At 40.7% G+C, this 22268-nt stretch overlaps 2 protein-coding genes across 5 annotated transcripts; one reads left to right on the forward strand and one right to left on the reverse strand.

Annotated features, from left to right (window-relative positions):
- Positions 1 to 1736: 1736 nt before the first annotated feature.
- amfra (autocrine motility factor receptor a) lies at positions 1737 to 15890 on the reverse strand. 3 transcript variants are annotated; one of them, XM_019279589.2, is made up of 13 exons: positions 15120 to 15889; positions 13547 to 13639; positions 13005 to 13169; positions 10838 to 10990; positions 10632 to 10672; positions 10421 to 10553; positions 8421 to 8554; positions 8049 to 8159; positions 7557 to 7741; positions 6253 to 6356; positions 6015 to 6149; positions 4660 to 4906; positions 1737 to 2970 (listed from the first exon to the last, which is right to left on the reverse strand). In XM_019279589.2, the coding sequence occupies exons 1-12, from the start codon at positions 15378 to 15380 to the stop codon at positions 4751 to 4753; spliced, it is 1671 nt and encodes a 556-aa protein (XP_019135134.2). In that variant the 5' UTR covers positions 15381 to 15889; the 3' UTR covers positions 1737 to 2970; positions 4660 to 4750. The 3 variants fall into 3 exon arrangements, with proteins under 3 accessions (XP_019135134.2, XP_019135135.2, XP_019135137.2); XM_019279590.2 differs by having other exon boundaries at positions 4648 to 4906; XM_019279592.2 differs by lacking the exons at positions 1737 to 2970; positions 4660 to 4906 and having other exon boundaries at positions 6051 to 6185; positions 15120 to 15890.
- Positions 15332 to 22255, forward strand: pdcd2l (programmed cell death 2-like). Of its 2 annotated transcripts, XM_010741004.3 has the most exons (3): positions 15332 to 15407; positions 19348 to 19891; positions 20676 to 22255. In XM_010741004.3, the coding sequence occupies exons 2-3, from the start codon at positions 19396 to 19398 to the stop codon at positions 21284 to 21286; spliced, it is 1107 nt and encodes a 368-aa protein (XP_010739306.3). In that variant the 5' UTR covers positions 15332 to 15407; positions 19348 to 19395; the 3' UTR covers positions 21287 to 22255. The 2 variants fall into 2 exon arrangements, with proteins under 2 accessions (XP_010739306.3, XP_027128461.1); XM_027272660.1 differs by lacking the exon at positions 15332 to 15407 and having other exon boundaries at positions 18750 to 19891.
- Positions 22256 to 22268: the final 13 nt, after the last annotated feature.

A 22268-nucleotide genomic window follows, 5' to 3' on the forward strand; every position in this document is an offset into this window, starting at 1 on the left:
GGTCTCTTGTTTATAGTGAGATTTTATATCAAATTAAACTAAAACTAAAAATGATCATGTTTAGATGCTCTGCATATCAACTAAACACCCAAATCACATAAGTCTTTGATATTCAATAAAGACTTAGATTATGATTTTACAGCATGCCTGTAAAATGTGTTAAATGATGCAGCTATACATGGAGTGGATGATCAAGTGTATGACAGTGACATGTATGATGATATGTACATGTTAAACACAGTGCATTTAAACCTTTAATAACAGAAGTCAGCGGATGTTTTGGTGTTCAGGGGTTATTGACAGTGTGTGACTGATGGAGCTGTTCATCACAGTGACGGCCTGTGGGTAGAAACTGTTCTTGGGTCTGATTTGGCGGGCAGGGCTCTGCAGTGCCTACCAGAGAGGAGAACAGGGTGATGGATCTGCAGTGATGTTTCCTGCCTGATTCCTGAGTATACAAGTCCTAAATTGAGGGCAGCTTGCAGTCCTGACTGTCTGTTGTAGTCCATTCTTGTTCTGTTTGGTGGCCAATCCAGATCAGACAGTGATGGATGAACAGAGAACAGGATGACTGCAGTGTAGTACTGGATCAGCAGCTCTTGAGGCAGATTCAACTTCCTGAGCTGGAACAGGAAGTACATCATGTGCTGAGCCTTTTCAATGTGAGTGTCTGTGTTGGACGCCCACTTTAGGTGATTGTAGATCTGTGAAACCTGAAGGTTTCCACTGCAGACACAGTGCTGATGGTGATGGGGGCTCATCGCCATAGTGTACAGCTCCAGGTTGTTCTGACCCCATCACAGGGCCAGCTGTTCAACCTCCACCCTCCACCAAACTCAAGTCCACAAACAGGATCCTGGTGTTGCAGGATGTGGTCCAGTCTCATGCTGACTAGAACCTCTGAAGACTTCATTCACTGTTTCTTTCATCATACCGTTAGTGAGAGGACAAACCTGATTTTCTCAGTGGTTTATGCAACAACTACGCATGATCAAGATAAAGATTTCTCCCCTTAAAGCGTCTATAATAATTATAGTAATTAGAAATTATAATGTTGAGTTGCCTGTAGAGGTTGTAATCTAAGAAGGGGCTCAGGGTGCTAAGATGTGACAGATGCTGAGAGGGATGAATAAAAATATTCAGTCAACTCCGCATACAGACAATTATTATTTCAGCAGCACGTTTTAACAGGAAACTGGATGAGCTGAAGATAACAGTGACGTGTGACTGCCCCCTGCTGCCTGGAGGACAGATATTGACATTATGAAAAGGGGGACAGTGAAATTTAATTTTTGACCTTGAAAACAAGAAACAAGAAAGATCTGAACTCAAGGTCCAAGGCTCACTTTTAGCCGTGTCTTCTCAGCAGACTGAGAGATGAAGTTGAAATCTCTGAAAAAAGCTGCTTCAGTGGATGTTGAATTTCATTTGGCAAACTGCTATTTCAACATCTGTTTACATTCGTCTCACAGACTGTGCATTTAATTCTTCTCTTTAATTTCCCTTTGCAGTCTTGATGTCATGTTCTTGGGCAAGGCATTAAACTCCAACTTAGTATGTGAATCCTATTTAGTGAATCTAAAACTGAATTAATTGACACAAAAAATAAAATAAAATACATAATACGGGCAATGTGTGTAAAATCAATAAATCTAAGGAAAAAACGGAATGTATTCTTTAAAAATCCATTCACCACATTATCACAGATGTTTAAATCCACCACAAAGAAAAGACAATTTTAAAAAACAAACACAAAATATGAGTTTATTGGAGTCAAACAGTGCAATCATTTCTTTACATAAACTGTAGAAAACCCCCGCCTCCTTTCACTTCACATCAATGGAGGTCAGCCAGCTCACCGGTGTGAGGCCTTTTATCCATGATGGAAAACAAAGGAGCTGGCTGGCCTCATCTTCACTCATTCTCAATGTTTGATAAAACAAGCTGCTAACAATAAATGAGAATGAATCGGATCCTCTGTGTTTGTGCATTGTTCTGATCGACAATCCATTGTCACGTTGCTTCACCAAACCAAGAATCCGTTTATTCCCCCGTCCCAGTCCCATAAACCAGTCCCAAGCCAATATTTTACATAAACTCTTTATATATTTTTAAATCTTTGTATAAAATTTGTAGAATCTGTAAACAGGAACAGAGGCAGGATGAGGATAAACAAACAAACTGACAGTTTTTAATATTGAGGTTTTGAAGCCCTCAGAAAAACAACTCGTCACAGATTTAGTCGTTTTAGTTCCACGCCTGACAGACCAAAGACCCAAAAGTCTGAGCAGGGGTTCAGACAGGATCAGGCGCCGCGGCAAAAACGGAGGTCTTTCAATTAATTTCAGTGGGGGTCATACGTGCGGGAGAGAATTTGAGCCAGATCCAACTTTGGGAAAAACTGAGCCCCAAGTCACGCTTTGGTCGAGAGACAGAGTAACAATTATAGTGAGCAAGCGCTGGCCTTGATAAAGCTGTTAATCAGAGAAATAAAAAAGTTATTTCCTGATTGTTTCACAGCGTTACATTCAGCCCACCTTAGCTCCCACCACCCCACCCCCCCGAAAGGACACCCTGCTACGAGTTGCCGGAATTCCTGATCCTGTCTGAATGTGCGCTAAATCTGTCTTCAGCTGTGGATTCAGCAGCAGCTCCGCCCTAACATCCCTTTGACCAGAGGAACTCAATATGCATCCACCCTCAACTTTAATACGTTTGATCTGCAGCACTGCTGGCACTTAGACTTATGCGGTGATCAATCAGTCATCTGCTGATCTGAGTGACTGGTCTGATCCAGGCAGTAATTTATCTTCAGTGATGAATTAAGTTCCTGGATTAATACATTTCCAAGACTGATTTCTGAATCAGCAATGGTGGTTGTTTAACAGTTACGTCCTTTGTCATAGAGGTTCGCTGCCCAAGGAGTCGGGGTTTTCTGAGTGGGACCTGGTGCTCCTGGACAGATAATCCCTGCAGAGGAGAGTTCAGAGGTAAAGGACCATTCCACTGGTTTTGACCTATTTACTACCATCAGCAAAGTCTTTCTACTTTTCTTTTTACTAATAAACTATCAATAAAGCTCAACGCCTCCTGCAGACATTTCAAATTAAAAGCCTACCAAGCCTGCTGAAAGACTTGATGTGAAGACATCTGTACAGGAAATGTGTACATCAAAATAAAAAAAGTATAAGAGAGTGGTAAGCATGACATGACTGATGGGCTGGTGATATATCAAATATAAATTCGTGTGTGTTATAGCAGAAGACCAAATTGTCATATGTGGGTTATTAGGGTTGAAGGTGGACCCCGCTGAGGGCGAGTTGCAGTAATGAAGTGTGTAGAAACGCTGAGGTTGAAGTATAATAGTTACTGAAAGGCTGTGTGATGTGTTTGCTGCCACATAACAGAACATGTTCATGTAATGTTAAAACAGCGTCTTCTACTCTTCACAGCCAAGTTGGTCCAGTCTGTGAGCAGCTAGCTAGTTAGCAGCTACTCGACATCACAAGAGAAAATGCCAGATATCATCTGATTATGTTTCTGTTTGGAATTTACAATGGCGTTTCAGAGAAAATCTGAGAATGTATTATATATTGCAAGATTATCTGAATTAAAGTGTTGAAGCCACATACCTTCAAAACAAAATGCTTTACTTTGTTATAAATGATTTAATTTCCAGTGAATAAATGAAGGGGAAAGAAAATAAAATACACTGTCACCTTACAGAGACCCAATAAAGATAATATAAACAAATAAATAGTAATAGTGACAAATATCCAGAGATAAAGCCGTACAAAGGAGAAGATAGACTGAATAAAATAAAAAGAAATAAAAATTAAATGGCCGTGCAGCACAGCAGATCTATAAAAATGGATTTTGAGCGGAGATTTAAAAAATACAGACACTGTCGGCAGTGAAAACTTCCATTAATATACAGTAACTGACAGATAAATCTGAGCAGAATGTGATGGACTATCTATCTGCACAGTGTCACGTCTCCAAGTTGACTTTAATATCATACTGATGAGAAGTGAAACCAACAGCTGTCTGCAAGCAGGGAGATCAATCTTAAAGCTGCTGCTATGTTTTAAAAAAAGCTCTCAGCAGGGACGCAGTGCAGGTGATTTGTAGTAAATGGGCTAAAACAGGCGAGATCACCAGCAAGTCACTTTAAAAGTCTGCTGTGGTTTCACTAATGGAGCCACAGCTCAGAGGCTTGTCAGTGTCGGAGCTAATTATCAGCTACAGATGTGAACTGAGGTTCAGCTGCACAGACGAGGTTACAAGTTAAGAACGAGGAAAAAGTTTTTAAATCTTCTACCAACGACCCTGAGGACAAAAAGTCAATATATTGAAAAAAACATGCATGAAGAGGAGCATAATCTCCATGTTGTGTCTAAGGCTCACATCCATAAAGGCTTTTCAAGATGACCAACAATTATATCTGTATTTAAAAGGGACCTGTTAAGCTAAGCTAAGATATCTGTAACTGCACTTACCTGTCAATCAAAGTGGCCCCGTGTTAATTATGCTTTGCTTAAGCCTTTATATAATTTGAATGGGTAAGCAGCAGAGAAATGAAGCTGCAGTCAACATTAAATAATAAAGCTGAATCATATTTAAACACCAATGGTGGTTTATCAGTACCTGTGTGCTCACCTCCTTTCTCTGCAGCAGCAGCTTCTGTCGCTGCTCCGCTGACGTACAGAACCATCTTCTCCTCCATGGCAATGTGCTTCTCCACCACCTCTCACCACCACTCTTCTTCATCATCATCATCATCATCATCATCATCATCATCATCATCATCATCCGTCTCTTCATCCTCATCTTCCTCTGACTCGCTGATGGCTCCGCCCTCGTCCTCAGGTGGAGGAGACACCTGTACGAGCAGGTGATCAGAGACCTGGCGAAAGAGGACACTGCGGTTAAGAGGCGTGTTTGTTGGGGTGTTGATTAGCTCAGTTGAGCATCCGCCCCATGTACAAAGGCTCATTCCTTGCTGCAGCGGCTCAGGGTTTGAATCCGACCTGTGGCTCTTTCCTGCATGTCATACCCCATCTCTCTCTCTCTCGCTCTCTCCCCACATTTCCTGTCACTCTTCAGCTGTCTCTTTCAAAATAAAGCTTGAAAAGGCCAAAAAAATATCTTTAAATAAGAGGCATGTCTGTTACAATTGTTACAGTGCAGCTGTTAGGCAGATTTTTGCCTTAAAGACAGATGTTTTCGGTAAGAAGCCTTTTTATCCACTAAGGTACCTGTGAAAATAAAATAATCAATACAGAATTGTCTTTATATGGGACGAAATCTCATTCACACAGTTTAAATATCTAAAGTTGCAACTCTCATTAATGTTCTATTAAATATTTTATTTTGTGTACCAACAAAATGAACATTCACATTGCCATTTAGCTAAATGTCAAATAGGTGGAGTTGCTGGTTTAAACATACTATTAATAATAAACAGCATAACTTTTTTCTGATACTTATAATGAAATAGATTTTGTAAAAGATTCAGATTTGTTAAGCAGAGCCGATTGACTCTTTAGAAACTTTTCATCATTGTTTATTTCTGATCTAACAGTTTTAGAAGATATTTCAGTTTGAGGAATTGAAACACATTCCTCTACAAAATCTTTAGTCACTGAACAAAAGATGAAAACATTTAAAGCATTAAATAGGACTGCAATAAAAAATTAGTTTCATTATTGATTAATTGGTCGATCACTTCTTGAGTGTTTTATTTTGATCAGTGAGTTCCACAGGCCAAGATGAACTCAACTGACTTCTTCTGTCCACAAGATATTCAGTTTACTGTCATAGAGGACAGATTATAGCTTATTAAAATTGCTGAAATTGATTTAATAGTTGATAATTAATCAATTAACTGACTAATTGTAGCAGCTCTTGCTAGCATGTCACAACATTTGAAAATGATAACATTTATATTCAAATGAATAACTAACTGATCAAGCAATAAGTCAGACTACAAATGTGACCAAACGTTCACTGACCAGTGGCGGGGTGGCAGGCTGGATTCGTCCCTCCAGGATGTTGATGGTGGTGACCTCGATGGATCGAGTGATCTCCAGGTCCTGCAGGATCAGCTGGAGGGGAACCTGAGGAAACATCTCCTGGATCTGCTGAGCCTGAGACCCAGACAGATACTCCTGAGCTCAGTAAACCTATTCAAGGACACATGGGCTGCATGAGCTTCAGGACAACACCCTGTCTATCTATCTGTGGACTCACCATGGTGTAGATCTGAGATGGGTTGGTTGGTACGATGCCCAAGAAGTTGGTTGTGGCCATAACTTCCACTGAGAAACTGGGCAACCAGCTGGCAATACGAGACCCTGAGAACACAAAAGGTTCGAAGGTCAGAGCGTCTCAGCAAAGGAATGGAGGAAAGCTCATTAAAAACTGTATGAGTGAATAAGGTTCCTATATTAAACAAGGAGAAAATTAAGCCTACTGAAGCACATTTCAGCATTTGAATAATTAATGTGACATCAACTGTGAGGCAGCACAATCCACGTCATTGACAAGTTCCATAAATAATATATTTCAGTGTATAGTTACTACTAGACTAATACTGCAGTCTTTTAGTTTAATTAGAGCATTTATGTTATTATCTGATTATAATCAGATAAGATAAATTTCAGATGCTTGTCTGTAAACAGAGTAGAGGTGTGGAAATGTTTTATATGCTTCATAGCTTAACATGGAGGTAAAAGGTTCTGCATCAATGCAGCGATGCAACATAATCAGGAGTTTGCAGCTGAAGCAAAATTATAGTCGACTAATGTTGATTTTCCAACGACAGCTGGACAGTAAAAGTTGTAACGTAATGTTGTTTGGTTGCATCTTCGCCTAACCAATGTTACTATTATATGTTCAGAGATACGGCGGATAAACATATCTTTTAATTTTATTTAATTTAAGGAACCATGTTAGCTGCTTTCACCCTGAGCCAACGACAGATAATCAGCCAAGAACTGAGGATGTGCTGTCAGGGAAGAGAATCATGTTTATGTCCTGTGGTGGGCCACACAGGTAGGTATTGAAAAGATGCAAATCATCAAACAAATGAGATGCATGTTCATTCCTGAGCTTTACAGGTGACGTTGGGTTATGTCTGAACTTTGGACAGAGCCAGACTAGCTGTTTCCCCCTGATACCAGTCTTTATGCTAAGCTAATCACCTGCTGGCTTTTGTTTACCGTGCAGACCAACACTCTTAAGTATTTCTTTAACATCATATCCCAGTGGAATTAATCCTCAAAGCACACCTGTATGGACCACAGCTGGGATTCAGACTGATCAAAGCTGAACCAAGTTTGTTGAGGGTGATGTTCTAAAACAGCCACCGTACAGAGGACAGACAGTACTGATTAGACAACATAGACTTTCCACTGGTTCTCCAAGAACACCAGAGCTACTAGTGTGGCTACAGACTGGTTGGTGTATGTGGTATAAACATGATGACATGTTTCAGGATGTTAAAACATAATTGACCAGCAGAGGAGCTGAACATATGTAGTTTGCCGTCTCACCACCAAAGTGTAAGAAGTGGTTGAGATGGTTGAGGTTCAGTGCAGCATCAACTCCGGGGCCACCAACCATGTTGTCAACGGTGGCCTCCCTCTCCACGTGTCCTTCACCTCCTTCACCGATGTTCAGGGACATCCGACATGTCGGACATGACATGTCCTGTTCGAGCCAGGAGCACAAGCACGGGCTGAGGACACACAAACAGAGTTCTAAAGAAAACAATCAGCTTTCACTAAATGTCACAACTCAGCGAGTCATCAGGGGAAATAAATGTCCTTTTATACAATCTCATCATTGTGTGCCATTATTTAAACTCCTCATTAAGTTTCCCATTGATGATCATTTATTCATTAGTCTACCCTTCATTAAAATGTCTCCCAAGTTCATTTAGCTCTTTGTTAACTAACTTGTGTGTGCTCAAGTTTAATTACCACATTACAGAGTTGTGCTGTTCTTTTGCCCTCTAGTGACCAAACTAAATCACGTGTGCGGACCTGTGAAAGAGGTGACCACAGGGCAGCCTCCGAGCTGAATTCATTACATCCCAGCAGATTGCACAGTCATCGTTGTTGGCTGCCAGTTCATCTGCAGACGCCACAGAAAACCTGAAAAGACAAAGCAACGTCAGTGTGTTCAAACTGCTGGTTTTGTCTGACAAACAGTCAGAAACTCAAAGATATTCCATACAAATCATAAACATATAGGGTTTATTTTGGTAGTGCCACAGAAATCACTCCAATCACACAGAGAGTACTGGTGTCAGATCTATACACTGAGGCATGAGAATGTGCAGAGAGACACAAAGATCAGTGCATCTCCAGCTTCAACACCAACAACCTGATTCTCTGATCTAAGGTTATACTGACTGGGTCTCAATGTTGCGGAGGACCCGCAGGTAGTTATGGTGACGGCGGATTCTCTTCTGAACCTCCTCTACGAGAAAACAAAGCTGGATGAAGATCACCAGACTCGCCATGGACAACCAGATGTTACTGAAGACCTAAGGGAGAAATTAAAAAAAAATATTAAAAAGAGTTTACATGTTGTAAATCATGTCATAACACAACACTGTAAGCACCAGGTCCCAAACCCAAAGAAACAAAGAAAAAATGAAATTATGTTTAGCTTTTCCATATTTGCAATTAACACTTTAATCTGAGGGCTGAAGATTTATTCTTCTTTCCTGCTGCTGGAAGCTTCCCTGTCTCAAACCAGTCCATGTTTTAATTTCACAGGTAGTTAAAGTCTCATTAAACGGTCTGAGTTTGTAGTTTTCTTCCTTGATTTGAAGTGCTGTTGCATGAAAAAGGGTCTGTGCACTCAGACTTAATGCAGATGGCTGTGATCAGTTGGGTCACTCCAAATTTATTTAGTGAAATTATTAGAAATATATATAAATGAGTAACATGCATCATGAAAAATTATTTTGGTAAAAGGGTAACAAAAGTTTAAAAAAGTTTTACAAAAGTGCAAAAAAGGCATTTTTGGTCCTTCTTTTGGTCTTTTATAATCTCTTAGAAGCAAGGACGGGATATTTCCCCAGACATTTTTGTCCTGTCCTTCACTGTCTGAATTGCTACTCTCACATTTTACAAAGCTGTCAGACAAAAAAAACAACTTGAAACTGACCTTCTTGATGTTTTCAGGGACATTCTCTTCTATGGTGATTTACATACACACATTCTGAATAAATTATAATATAATGTATTTGAATTGATTTCTCGCCCTTCTGCCTAAAAGGTCACTCAATCTAGCGAGAATGAGTTGGTAAGACTGGTCTTGTCATGTTATGTAAAGCTCATGCTGTGTTTTTCGCGCCCGCTCTGCTAACTTAATGAGCGGTATCGAAAATTCGTGAGGTTTTTTTCTTTTTCGGGCGCTCGTGCGCCCCCCACGGAGAACGCGCCCTGGGCGGCCACCCACATTGCCCATAGCTAAGACAGGCCCTGCCTATAGTACATTTTGTGATGCATAAATGTAATCATTTCATTTGTAATGATACATTTCTCTGTCACAAAAACATCCCTCAGTCCCAGGTCCTATTTTTATTGTCTTAAGGAGATCCTTCATTTTGAGTGCTGCCTGCTTCATCCAACTGAGAAATGTAACCAACATCAAGTAGGTCTTTCATCTCCAGATCTAGACATCTAGAAAAGCTCCTTCATGTTTTTATCTCCAACAGACTTGACTATTGCAATTTATTCCAGCGTCAGCAGGTCAAACATCCAAAGTCTGCCGCTGATACAAAACTCTGCTGCCAGACTTTTAACTTGTTCTAAGAGAAGCGACCACATCACACTGATCTGCTCTTTGCTTGTTATCTGTCAGTGTTGAAAGTGATTTTAAGTTATTACTGCTGTTTTTTAAAGCCTTGACTGGTCAGATTCCTGATGACCCTCTGGCAGGTCACCACTGATGGTTCCTGAATCTGGACTTGTGACCTCAGCTGCAAAACGTTCTTAAAACTCAGCATTAGTTGAAAATGCTTAAATTATCTTGTGTTATAATTTATGATTTGTATTTTTATTTATTTGTTTTAATGTAAACCACTTTGCAATTTTTTCATGGGTGCTGTATAAATAAAGTTATTGTTACTTCAGAACTTAAAGTAAACTAAACAAACAATGTTGAAATTATTGGTTGAATGTGATGTTTGTTTTTTGCCATATCATTGTGTAACATGAACCTTCAAAAGCATGGAAGCATGACCCAAAATAAAACTGCTCAGCGAACCTCACTGCCGTTAAATTAAGATGAAACACGCCTCTAAAATTACCACAAGCTCAAGAAAAATACAAAGTTAAGCTCAGAGCAGTAAAGAGCAGCACTCCTGACAAAAGTGGTGACTGAAATTAACTGAACTAACTAGCATGTGCATGTGATGCAGCAGGTCCAGGCCCCGTAGCAGCAGCTCCATCAGCAGGTCGGTGTAGTAGACGTAGAAGGACTTATTGTCCCAGCTGCCCTCCTGGTTCATGTCCCACAGGTGGATAGAGTACCTGCAGGTTCACAAAACGCCGTCAAGATCTTCTGTTTGATCTACAAACGGGAAGTATGAACATCTTTAGTGTGCTCACCGAAACATGACGTGTGTGGTCCTGAGAGTCACCAACATACACTGAAACACAGACAGCATGTCAGACACAGCATGCTCAGGATGTCGTCACTCTTATTTCCATAGCAAGTATCTGCTTGCTTCAGATCATTTGTGGGGGGACGTGCTGGTTCTCTAAATGAGAGTATTTCAGGTGATTCAGAGCGTGTCAGAAAAAGAGTTTCTTACCTCAGCAGCCATAAATGTGGCGGTGTAGCGGCCTTGACTGTGAACCAGCCAGCTGCAGAGAGTGGCCAGACCACCGCAGCACAGCAGCAGCACCACCAAAAGCAGCAGCACCCGCGCATGGCTGGACAGGGGGGTGGTCGGAGAGAAGGACAGCTGGAGGAACACAAACATAGACACAGACTTGTCAGTTTATATAAGAAACTCGCCCACATAGAACCCGTCTATCTTAAAACACATTGTTATGTGTGGCCAGGTAGTGGGAGTGTTTTCTTTTTGGGGCTGCTGTTCTTCCTCCTGTCCTCCCTTGTTCTTTCCTCCACAGGTGGAAGTCAATTTGCAAATCAGTTGGAGATCTCCAGTAGTCCAGTTTTTCAGTCTGTGTTAAGTTAGGCCTGTTTTTTCCTTAGTTTGTGGGGAAGTGTGCGACGGCCCATAGCATGGCTGGCCCTGTGTTTCCCTCTTGTGTTCCTTTTGGCCAGGGTCTCCATCTCTTTTTGGTTTATTACTTTATGGGTTGACTGTTTTTCCTTTTTCTTCCCTTCTTTAGTGGCAAATTATTCATAAAGAATTTCTTTTGCAAACCTTGAAATGTTTGTGTGGCGTCCTTCATATGTTATGGTCTCATTTGAGCCAAGTTAAATGTTAATTTAATTTTATGAGGCCGTAACACACACATCTTACATATATTTACTGTACATTTATATTTTGTTTCCTCACTTTTTTTACCCATCTTTGTACATTTATTGTTCATTATGTTAAGTCAAACTTTTCTAAGCTTATCATCTGGGTCAAAAAAAATATTTCATCTGTAGCTGAATGGACTGAATGGCAGCAGAGTATTCCAGATATCCTTTCCAGCTCCTCCTGGTGGATCCCGAGGCGTTCCCAGGCTATATAGGACATGTAATCCCCATAGCGAGTTCTGGCTTTGGCCTGGGGTTTCCTCTTAGTTGAACATGCCCCAAAACACCTCGAAAAGAACGTGCCCAGGAGGCATCCTAATCAGATGCCCGAACTACCTCAGCTGGAACCTTCTGACACGAAGGAGCAGAAGCTCTACACTGAGCTCCCTCAGCATGATACAGTTTGTCCCCCCTTCCTTTTCATCATAATGGTCCACCTGATGTATTCATATACACAAATCATATGCATTAATTCTTTCATACTATCTGTCACATCACAGGATGACATGAGCACGCACATGCATCTAACCAGTATCTCTGCAGCTTCAACAAAAACGTATTGGGGGTCTGCCTTTTATTTAAGGTGCCTGATCATTTGCTTTCAGACTTCTTATCCCCTGTGGTTCTTCATTTCATGGACTTTTATTTAGTTTTAACATTTTACTGTTTGTATTGACGCAGTCTTACTGATTTGGTCATAAGTTTTTATAAACTGGTTCTTTTACTTTTTTTAATCCCATATGTTTGTTTATTTTATTGGCTTTTATTTATTTGAGCAATTTACTGTTTTATTGCTTTTTTGTGCAATATTGTCTTTGCTGTTGTCAATTGTTGTTTTTACCTTTTGCACTGTGAAGCTGTTTGTGCTCCATGTTTGTATAAAGGTGCGTCCAACACATACAAACACCCATTCAGGGCCTCAAAACAAAATATTAAATCATTTTATATTTTTATTCAGAATTGAAATGTTTTTAATTTGTGTTTCTGTTAAATGTTAATTTCTATTGTTTTGTTTATCCTTTTTTGACAGGAGCTTTCATCTGGTACTACACTGAGGACAAACACTTTTAGCCTCATGACTGGTGAAACTCTAGAACAGCTAAATGTTAAGATGTAAGATGTTTATTTGGTACAATATTTTGAGATGCTACAGTGGCTCTAGATTGCTGTCTCTACTAGCAATATATATAAATCTGTTAGGTGATGTGTTTCTAAAGAATTATTTCTATTCCCTCCTGTCAGTAAAATAAGAATAAAAGTCTCTATATTTGCTGACATGAATAAACTTTGCAGAATAAAGTGTTTTTCTTCTCCAGGACATTGAGCTCTGTTCTCTGTAACTACGTTTATACTTAGTTAATACTAAAACTTAAACTCTTCTTTAACTTTGCGATGAACTTTTCACAGTTGTTGTGGGGTCCTATAAATATTCAGAGGATAGACTCTCCTGTCTGTGGTTTTCTGTATGATTCAGTGAAGCTTACATATTCAAAGCGGTCCTTGCAGAGCTGAGCCAGAAGATGGAGGAAGACTAGAACGGAGAACCAGAGCCACCACATCACCACCTCCTCCACCATCTGGACGTTCAGGACGCTGAACCCAAAGATGAACTTGTAGAAAATGAACTTCCAGAACTTGTCCTTCAAGTGCTGCAGCAGAAAACAAAGCATAGGTTTGTGATGAAGAAACAACTCTTTTCAGGATGTTTCTCTTTTGTACAGCTCGGGATAAAAAGAATGAAATCTCTTCGTATTTTTGGCTTTATTCTTGATCAATTTAACTGATTAATCTCTTCGTATTTTTGGCTTTATTCTTGATCAATTTAACTGATTACAGTTTACTAGTGATGAGTGGATGAAGAATTATAAGGCTTTCTTCCTATTTGTGTTCAGTTCGGTGACATCTAATGGTGATTTCTACAGTTTAACAACAATTTCAAGCTTTTATCTGGTGAGGTTACAGAGCATCATCAGAGACAAAACTAAAGCTGAGTGTAGTAATAAACACCACAAACAGAAACACCAACCTGTTTTTCACTGACACGGAGCGGCCCGAACACAAAACACTGGATGAGTTTGGCAATAAGCAGCAAGATGCAGCAGGCCGTGTTTACCATCACCTGCACGCACAGAGAATGATATATCACCTTCTGCAAATATGTCGTAATAATCACACATCAAACTCCCCTGAGATAAATCCAAACGAGCAGGGAGGGGTAGCAGGATGAGAGGATGAGATAAAGGATAACGAATGATTGTCATTCAATAACAGAAATACAGCTGGGTGATGTCAACGGTGATGAGTGACGCTAATTCCTGTCTTCCAAACAAGAGACAGAGACACTTTGATTCACAGTGTTGCAGGGGCATTAAGTGGAAGTATTGTGTGAAAAGACGTAATTAAGTGTAGCTGTAATACTGTGGATTTATTGGCTAGATCACAAATGTGCTACATGTATAAACTAGAAACACTAAAATACTGTGAATCTTCTTGTGTGCTGCACAGCAGCAGGAGTAAAAAAAATAAATCAGATATTGATGTATCAGCTGGTATACATCAATATTGCAAAACTGCAAATCTTCCTCAGATGCAGTTACCAAACACTTGTTTGATATTTTACACTTTAATATGCTAAAGAAAGGGTCTGTCTGGCAGCAAGGTAAAATGATGAAAACATTCTGAATTTACACATTTACACTGATTTCTGTGGGTGGTGTCGCCATCTACAGTAAGTGACACAATGACTATTGATAAGTACCTCATACAACCACAATGCAAATAAACTCAACTATCCCTTTAAGGAATGTCCCTTTTTTTTAAACCCTCAGTATACTGTGGTCTTACCTACAGTACCCTGTCTCTATGAATACAATACAAAATACTAGTATCTGTCTAATAATGATGTTACTGGCCAATTTATCTAACCAGTTCAAAAAGTATGACAATGACTGAATTTGGATTTTAATTGTTGGTATTCGGTGACATAAATGTAATTAAACAATACATAATAACCTTTATAAAGAGTTATTTATTTCCTGGTTTATTGCTGGCACAGGCATGACGATGATTTGATCTGATGGGATCAAAAAAAGCATCAGGTAGCAGCACAAGAAGCCTGACTCAGGGAAGTCACGACAATGTTGCTCCCAGTGCTTGACAGTTGTAATAATAATATTTAATATTGAAGCTGAAAATATGAAATGAACACACAATGACATTCAAGTCATCGTGTTTCAAATCAAGTGTTGAAACTTCCAAGTCAAGTCTCAAGTCATTTATTTAAGCCAAGTTGCAACGTAGACTCAAATTCCACATCTTTGATGGTTAGTGTAGGATCCAGTCTTCAATACAACAAACCAAACAATCCTCAATCGTTGCAGAAGGTGGTGTATCTCATGATTTGGCCAGATTACTTCTTTCAAATATTTCCTGATTTAAATTATAATATGTAAATGTATTTACTGTGGAGATCCTGTGTGGCTCTTTGTGTTCACACTCGTGCTGCAACAAACTAGTTTGTGTGCCAGAGCTTAAAAGGATTTTAGATTGAAATGTAGTTCAATGTAGCACCCTGGCTGTTGCTGCTGGTTCAAACTCACCCAGACAAACACACTGTCAGTCAGCAGGTACACCAGGACATCTGCAGCCTGATCTCCATACATGGGACTCAGATACTGTCCACCATCCCTGATGTAGCGGCCGATCCTGGAGCTGTGGACCGGCTGCCTGCGGATCTCCTCCTGTGGGTGGGACTCAGAGGAGCATACGGTCAGGACGGTCCCGGCCAGCAGACCAGCACTGAGCGCCGTGTATGTTTGTAAAGTGGGCCAGGGGAGCCGCTCCAGGAGCGAGAGAGGCATGGTGGAGGACTGACACCGCTCACGGAGGTCTGGACTGTTACATAACACGAACAACGCTTTGTTTACATACTAACACTGTCCGCTAGTTAGACAGACAGACAGACAGACAGACAGACTGTGATGAGGTGAGACACTTCATCCTCCTCTAACGTCTCCAGCCGTAACGTTACGTTACTATCATCAGAAGTAACGTGCCGGGCCTCCATAAAGTACCGCTCATTGCAGTCACAGTCAGGGTTCAACGTGCTGGTGTGTTTTAATATAAATGTCGTGTTGATAAACTCCGCTGTCACTCTTTAAATCTTTAATAAACTGTTTAATTTGTCGACTCTCGTTAATTTGCACAAGTCCCGTTAGCTTCGCTCCGCTCGTCAAATCCGGTCACAGTACCGGAAGCAAATCGACATTGTTTCACAATAAAACTGCCTACTGAAGACATTTAGAAACAGTGAACGGGTTAACTAAAGTGTTCAATTAATTCATTTGGCGTGGAGGTACCACAGGGAATATAGTACATTTGGCCACCTAAATGTGTATTACAGGTACTACTCGGAAAATTAGAATATTCTGTAAAAGTTGTTTTATTCAGGCAATTCAACATAAAAGGTGAAACCAATATATTTTATAGACTCATTACATGCAAAGTGAGTTATGTTTTGATTTTGCTCATTAGGACTTGCAGCTTCAGAAAACCTCAAATTCAAAAACTTTAAAAGAAAATTAGAATACTGTTAAAAGCTTCAGTATTGTAGGCTCAAAGTGTCACACGCTCATCAGGTAAGTAATCCAAAACACCTGCAAAAGGTTCCTGAGCCTTCAACAACCATGGGATTACTGTGTTTGATTGGCCCGCAAACTCACCTGACCTGAACCCCATAGAAAATCTGTGGGGCATTGCCAAGAGAAAGCTGAACAGGAAGAGACCAAACAATAAAATCGCAGCCTTGAGCGATTGAAGCATGTTGGTCTTCCATAACACCTGAGATATGCCACAATCTGGTAGCATCCATGCCACGCCGGATTAAGGCAGTCATTCGTGCAAAAGGGGCCCCAACCAAGTATTAAGTACAGATGCAAGATTTAACTTTTTTTATTGATTTTAAGCAATATTCAAATTTTCTGAGTTTTTGAATTTGTGGTTTTCTGAAGCTGCAAGTTGTAATGAGCAAAATCAAAACAAATAAAAGCTTGAAATAACTCACTTTGCATGTAATGAGTCTATAAAACATATTGGTTTCACCTTTTATGTTGAATTGTGTAAAATATTGGTTTTCGATTTATGCGGGGAATAAACTGATTCTTGGTTTGGTGAATCAAATCAAATCAAATCAAATCATTTTATTTGTATAGCCCAAAGTCACAAGTACATTTGCCTCAGAGGGCTTTTACATCTGTACAGGGAGTGACACCCTCTGTCCTTAGACCCTCGGTTCGAGTGAGAAAAAACTTGCCCACAAAAACCCTTTTAACCGGGAAAAAACATGTGGAAGAAACCTCAGGAGAGCCACGAGGAGGGATCCCTCTCCCAGGAGGGACCGACGTGCAATGGGATGTCACGTTGTACAGGACAAATCACACAAACATATTGTACAATGACTGATAAAATGACAATTAATATAATGAATGATAAAAATGATTCAGTAATAATATGTAGTACATAATGACAGTAATAATTATGCGTGGGCGTCATGCAGGATCACCGCAGAGCCACGATCACGAGAACTGCTGGACGACAGAGCACAGAAACTCCGGGGAAGTTTGGTAGTAACATGCATTAATGAGACATGTCCACAGATGGAGGATATGGAGAGATATGGAGAAGTATAGAGATTAGATAATATGAGAGAGAGAGAGTGAGATCTAGAGAAAATATTCAGAGAGATATATAGGAGAGAGAGATGGATATATATATATCTATATTATTAGAGAGAGAGAGAGAGAGAAGATATAGAGAGATAGAGATAGAGAGAGAGAGAGAGAGAGAGAGAGAGGAGTAGAGGAGAGAGATAGAGATAGCGATAGGATAGAGAGAGAGAGAGAGAGAGAGTTTTCGGTAAGGGATGTGTGCTCTTCAACCAATACCGTGCCTGGCTGGCATAACCCGGTGGGGCCCCCGGCAGGGTAATCCTATGGCAGCATAACTAAGGGATGACCTGAGCCAGCCCTAACTATAGGCTTTATCAAAAAAGGAAAGTCTTAAGTTATTCTTAAAGTGTGTTGGACCGTGTCTGCCTCCCGACCCAGAAAAGGTTGTTTGTTCCACAGAAGAGGGCCTTATAGCTGAAAGCTCTGGCTCCCATTAACTTTTGGAAACTATAGGAACCACAAGGAACCCACGTCCTGAGCAGCGCAGTGTTCTAGAGGGGTAATAAGGTATTATGAGCTCTTTTAGATAAGATGGTGCCTGACCATGAAGAGCTTTGTAAATAAGGAGAAGAATTTTAAATTCTATTCTAGATTTAAGGTCAGCCAATGCAAGGAAGCCAAAATGGGAGCTGTGATCTCTGATCTTGGTTCCGTCAGAACAGTTGCAGCAGCATTCTGAATTATAACTGCAAAGTTCTAAGAACTTATTGGAGCAGCCTGTAAAAACGAGTTACAATAGTCCAGGCCTTGAAGTACAAATGCGTGGACTAGTTTTTCTGCATCGCCTGAGGACAATGCGTCTGATTTTAGCGATGTTACGTAAGTGGAAGAATGCAGTCCTCGAAATTTGTTTTTGTGGACGTTAAAGGACAAATCCTGTCAAAAACACTCCAAGATTCTTTACGTGGAGCTGGAGGCCAGGGTGATCCCATCTAAATAACTAAGTCTCTGAAAGCCGTTTCTGAGGTGTTTGGGTCCAATTACAAGAACTTCAGTTTTGTCTGAATTTAACATCAAAAAATTGTAGGTCATCCAACTTTTTATATCCTTAAGGCATGCTTGAAGCAACGCAATGGATTGTTGATCAGAACAATGCACAAACACAGAGGATTCGATTCATTCTCATTTATTGTTAGCTGGTTGTTTTCTGGTGGAGAGTAGCAATAATAGAATAGCATCATTTTAATCCACACAACTCTAACTTAAGGGTCAATTAACAATTAATCAAAGATACTTGATCTAAACAAATCTTTAAAAAAGGGGGAAATTAACATTTATACTATAAATTTACCTACTGAATATACTATGAGTGTGTGGAACAAAAAGGGATAACTCTCATCAAATATGCAGCTCAAACATTGAGAAGGAGTGAGGATGAGGCCAGCCAGCTCCAATGTTCTCCATCATGGACAAAAGGCCTCACACAGGTGAGCTGGCTGTCAAAATAGACTTGAGGGCTCTGACCTCCACTGATATGTGAAGTGAAAGGAGGCGGGGATTTTCTACAAATTGCCTAAATAAAACAACTTTTACACGATATTCTAATTTTCCGAGTAGTACCTGTATGTACGGGAGCTTGTTGCTGCCATGCCAGACAAATATACATTTAGCAGTATCACATTTTAACATGTGATCAATTATCATATTATAACATGAAAGTTTTCAACAATTTGTCTGTTTTCGTTCCACTACTCTTAAAGCCCTAGTTTTAGGATGCATCTTGTATGTGTTTGTGCTTTTAATCCAAACACGTGATTTAAAGGTCAAAGCAAGTGAATGAAAGAAAAAAGTTCAGGTTAAAACCTAAAATGATGCTTGGTTTCTTCTGAATGAAGACAAGAAAGTGCACGTTTGTTCTATTTTATTTTGAAAATCTCTACACACCTTCTTTTGCTGTTTTCTTCCGTTATTTTAACTAACGGGAGCGAACAGGTTCCGGTAGGACCCTTTTCTCAATCTAGTTCATAAAGTAAACCTGTTACACGTATTAAATGTGTTACACGTATCTAGTATTTACCTGTTAAAAGTCTGTTTTATTGCTTGCTTTAACCATATGTATAACCGTTTATTTGTGTTATTACAACTTAAAAACACCATCCAGTTGGCGGTAATATTTTGGTGACGGACCGTGTGGGAGAACATGTGAGAGATGGCGGCTCCTCCAGCTCAGGAGTTAACTCTGATCGGTCTGTGTGATGGAGAGCTCGACTCGAAAAAACACCAGTCCTCATATCACACCAACAAAGTCGGGGGTCAGCCGGACTGGCTGCCGCTCATCTCCCGGCAGTACCCCCGCTGTGGTCGCTGCGGAGCCCCGCTAGCCCATGTGGTCCAGGTGTACTGTCCCCTGGATGCCTCTCCCTACCACAGGAACCTCCACCTGTTCGCGTGCCCAGGTGCCGAGTGCAGCGCTGGGCCAGAGTGTTGGAGGGTGCTCCGCTCTCAGTGTTTGGAGGCGGAGGTGGCAGCAGCGCAGACACCCAGCCGGTCAGTCCCGGCTCAGGCGCCTCCTCTGTCGGCCACTGACTGGTGTGACACCGCTGATGACTGGGGGATGGATGAAGGTGGTGGTGATGATGGATGGGGTGGAGGTGTGAAGGAGGACAGCCAGGTTCAAGAGGAGGCACCAGCTCCTGAAGCAGAGGGTAAGACTGACATCACATATAAATATTTTACTTTTAATTTGGCTGGAGTTACTTTTCAGTTTGTTTCTTCACGTTGTGGCTCCTAAACATGTTAAACTGCTCAGATATTTTAACTGAGCAGTCCTGTATTATACAGAGCAATTGGGTTAAAAATCCGAAATTATTATTAATGATTGGTTGTGACTTTTTTTTGTGAAACTGACTGCAACATAATCCTTATGGGCGATTGCACACCTTCAGTGTATGTCCAAAGTGCTTGTTGTTGATACTGACAGACTCCAAAAAAAAGTGTCTGTCAACATTTTGGAAATGTTCCTACACATTCGTGAAGAGTAAGATCATTTTTGTTGAACCAGAAACAGCAGTTATAGTGCTGTGTTTAAAACCACCAGACTCCATTGACAAAAACAGTCATTTAACCTTGTAACAGCACAGCACTTCATACAAACTCACCAAAACTGCCGTGCTTAGTCTTTTCGATATTCTGTACAATCACCAACTCTGGTTTGGTCGTTTGATTAACGGAGTTAGATGTGAAAATATCAGGAACAGTGCGACAGAGATCGGGCATCAGAGAGGCAGTGGAGAGGAACAGCATGTAGAGACGTAGTATTTTTAGGTAAAATTACTATTTTTGTCAATGAAGTCTGGTGGCATTGTAACTGTAGTTTCTGGTGATTCACTGACAGCTGAATTGTTATATATGTTAAACTGAAAACATTAATATGTATCTTTCCGAGAAAATTCTTTTGATTATCTTGAACTGTTTTCTCTTTCTGCACAGCGGTCAGTGATATTGATGTCAGCAGCCAGCTTCAAGATCTTACTCTGGGGGAGTCACAGGAGGATGTTCCTGTCCTCCGTTCGTTTTTCATCAGCGTGATGGACGAGTCAGATTTGGGTGAAGAGGAAGATGACCTGCAACACGCTCAGAGGCTGCTGAAGGAGTACGAGAAGAGGGAGGGAGTTAAAGTGGGAGAGCTGGATGACTGCGGCGAAGGTGGCAGCGCAGAGGAGAAATATGAAAAGACAAGAGCCCGACACGGAGACGCCATCTTCTCCAGGTTCATGAAGAAGATCTCACCGTGTCCTCAGCAGATCTTGCGGTATTGTCGCGGTGGGAAGCCGCTCTTCGTCTCCGAGCCACCACCCAACATGGCTCAGATGGTTTCAGCGTGTGGCTCCTGCGGAGGATCCAGGACTTTTGAGCTGCAGCTGATGCCGGCTCTGGTCAGTCTTCTGCAGAGGAAGGACGGCGGCGCTGAAGCAGAGCTGGAGTTTGGGACGGTGGTGGTTTATACCTGCAGGAACAGCTGTTGGACAGCAGGATCAAGATCAGCTCTGGAGGAATTCTGCTTTGTTCAGGCGGACCCCGACCAGCAACTCTTTAAATAACTACACAGAATTGAAGATGAGCTTGATCCTCAATGTGTCCATTGGGGCAGAAAAAGATTATTAATAAAGGAAAACTGAGCAGGTTCTGGAGGCTGCTTTTCATTTCTGGGTCCTCGAAAGACCAAAGATACTCCCAGATTTGATTGCACTGTTACACGTGCAGCAAAGCCACACCCATGTGTGGTGTCACCTGTCACCTGTGACTTTCAACCAGAGGGGGCAGAAAAACATTTTATAAAGGAGTTATGTGGCTGTCCGATCACTGTTGATAGTTAATGTAGTCAAATGAAGCAATAAATGACTCGGTGCGTGCTATATTGATAGAAGATATAACTGAAATCTAATCTTCCAACACCAGTGTTGTCATGATGTGATGAAGAACTACAGGTTGTTTCAGTTCAGAGCATGGAGGTAACAATATACACGTGTGAAAAAGACAAACTGCAGTAATTCATTTGCTTAAGCAAATTTAAGTTCATGTGCAATGCATCCTCGTACTTCAGTTGACTACATTTACCATCAACACTTGGATGTGGAAAATCTTCCCTTTTAAACTGTAATGCATCTCTGGAGAAGCCCAAACCACTTTTGTCACAGCAAGTGAAGAAGGATACAGTAGATGAAGAAAAGTTTGCTACCAAAGAATAGATCATGCTCATAGTTTGTGTTCTTACCAAATGAACAAATTTAGGTTTTAACAGTCCCCCAGACATTGTAGCATTTTCTGCTGTAAAAAGACCCGTCACAGTTTACAGTTGTCTTGGATTGAAAATGCATTTGGTTATTAAAAAAAAGGAGCATCAAAATGATCAAATCAATCAGTTATAAGAGTTACTCTGTGATGATTGTCTCACGTTTTACAAACAGCGTAATATTCTTGCCACAGTTTGAGTGCTGAGGTGCAGAATATGTTGCAGCTGTTTTCTCCCTGTGCGATTCAGTGAGGATTGAATAACATTCTTAACTTTGTTTTGTTTGTTCC

The sequence above is a fragment of the Larimichthys crocea genome, chromosome XXI (assembly GCF_000972845.2).
Source record: "Larimichthys crocea isolate SSNF chromosome XXI, L_crocea_2.0, whole genome shotgun sequence".
NCBI lineage: Eukaryota > Metazoa > Chordata > Actinopteri > Sciaenidae > Larimichthys > Larimichthys crocea.

What these genes read in the sequence shown, in the direction of transcription:
- amfra (XM_019279589.2), bottom strand. Translation starts at nt 15,380, where the DNA reads ATGCCTCTCTCGCTCCTGGAGCGGCTCCCCTGGCCCACTTTACAAACA. An exon ending in TCCGTGTCAGTGAAAAACAG is followed by an intron (nt 13,170 to 13,546) that starts GTTGGTGTTTCT and finishes TTTCTGCTGCAG; the next exon opens with CACTTGAAGGACAAGTTCTG. An exon ending in TGCATCACATGCACATGCTA is followed by an intron (nt 8,555 to 10,420) that starts GTTAGTTCAGTT and finishes TTTCTCCCTTAG; the next exon opens with GTCTTCAGTAACATCTGGTT.
- pdcd2l (XM_010741004.3), top strand. Translation starts at nt 19,396, where the DNA reads ATGGCGGCTCCTCCAGCTCAGGAGTTAACTCTGATCGGTCTGTGTGAT. An exon ending in ACCAGCTCCTGAAGCAGAGG is followed by an intron (nt 19,892 to 20,675) that starts GTAAGACTGACA and finishes CTTTCTGCACAG; the next exon opens with CGGTCAGTGATATTGATGTC.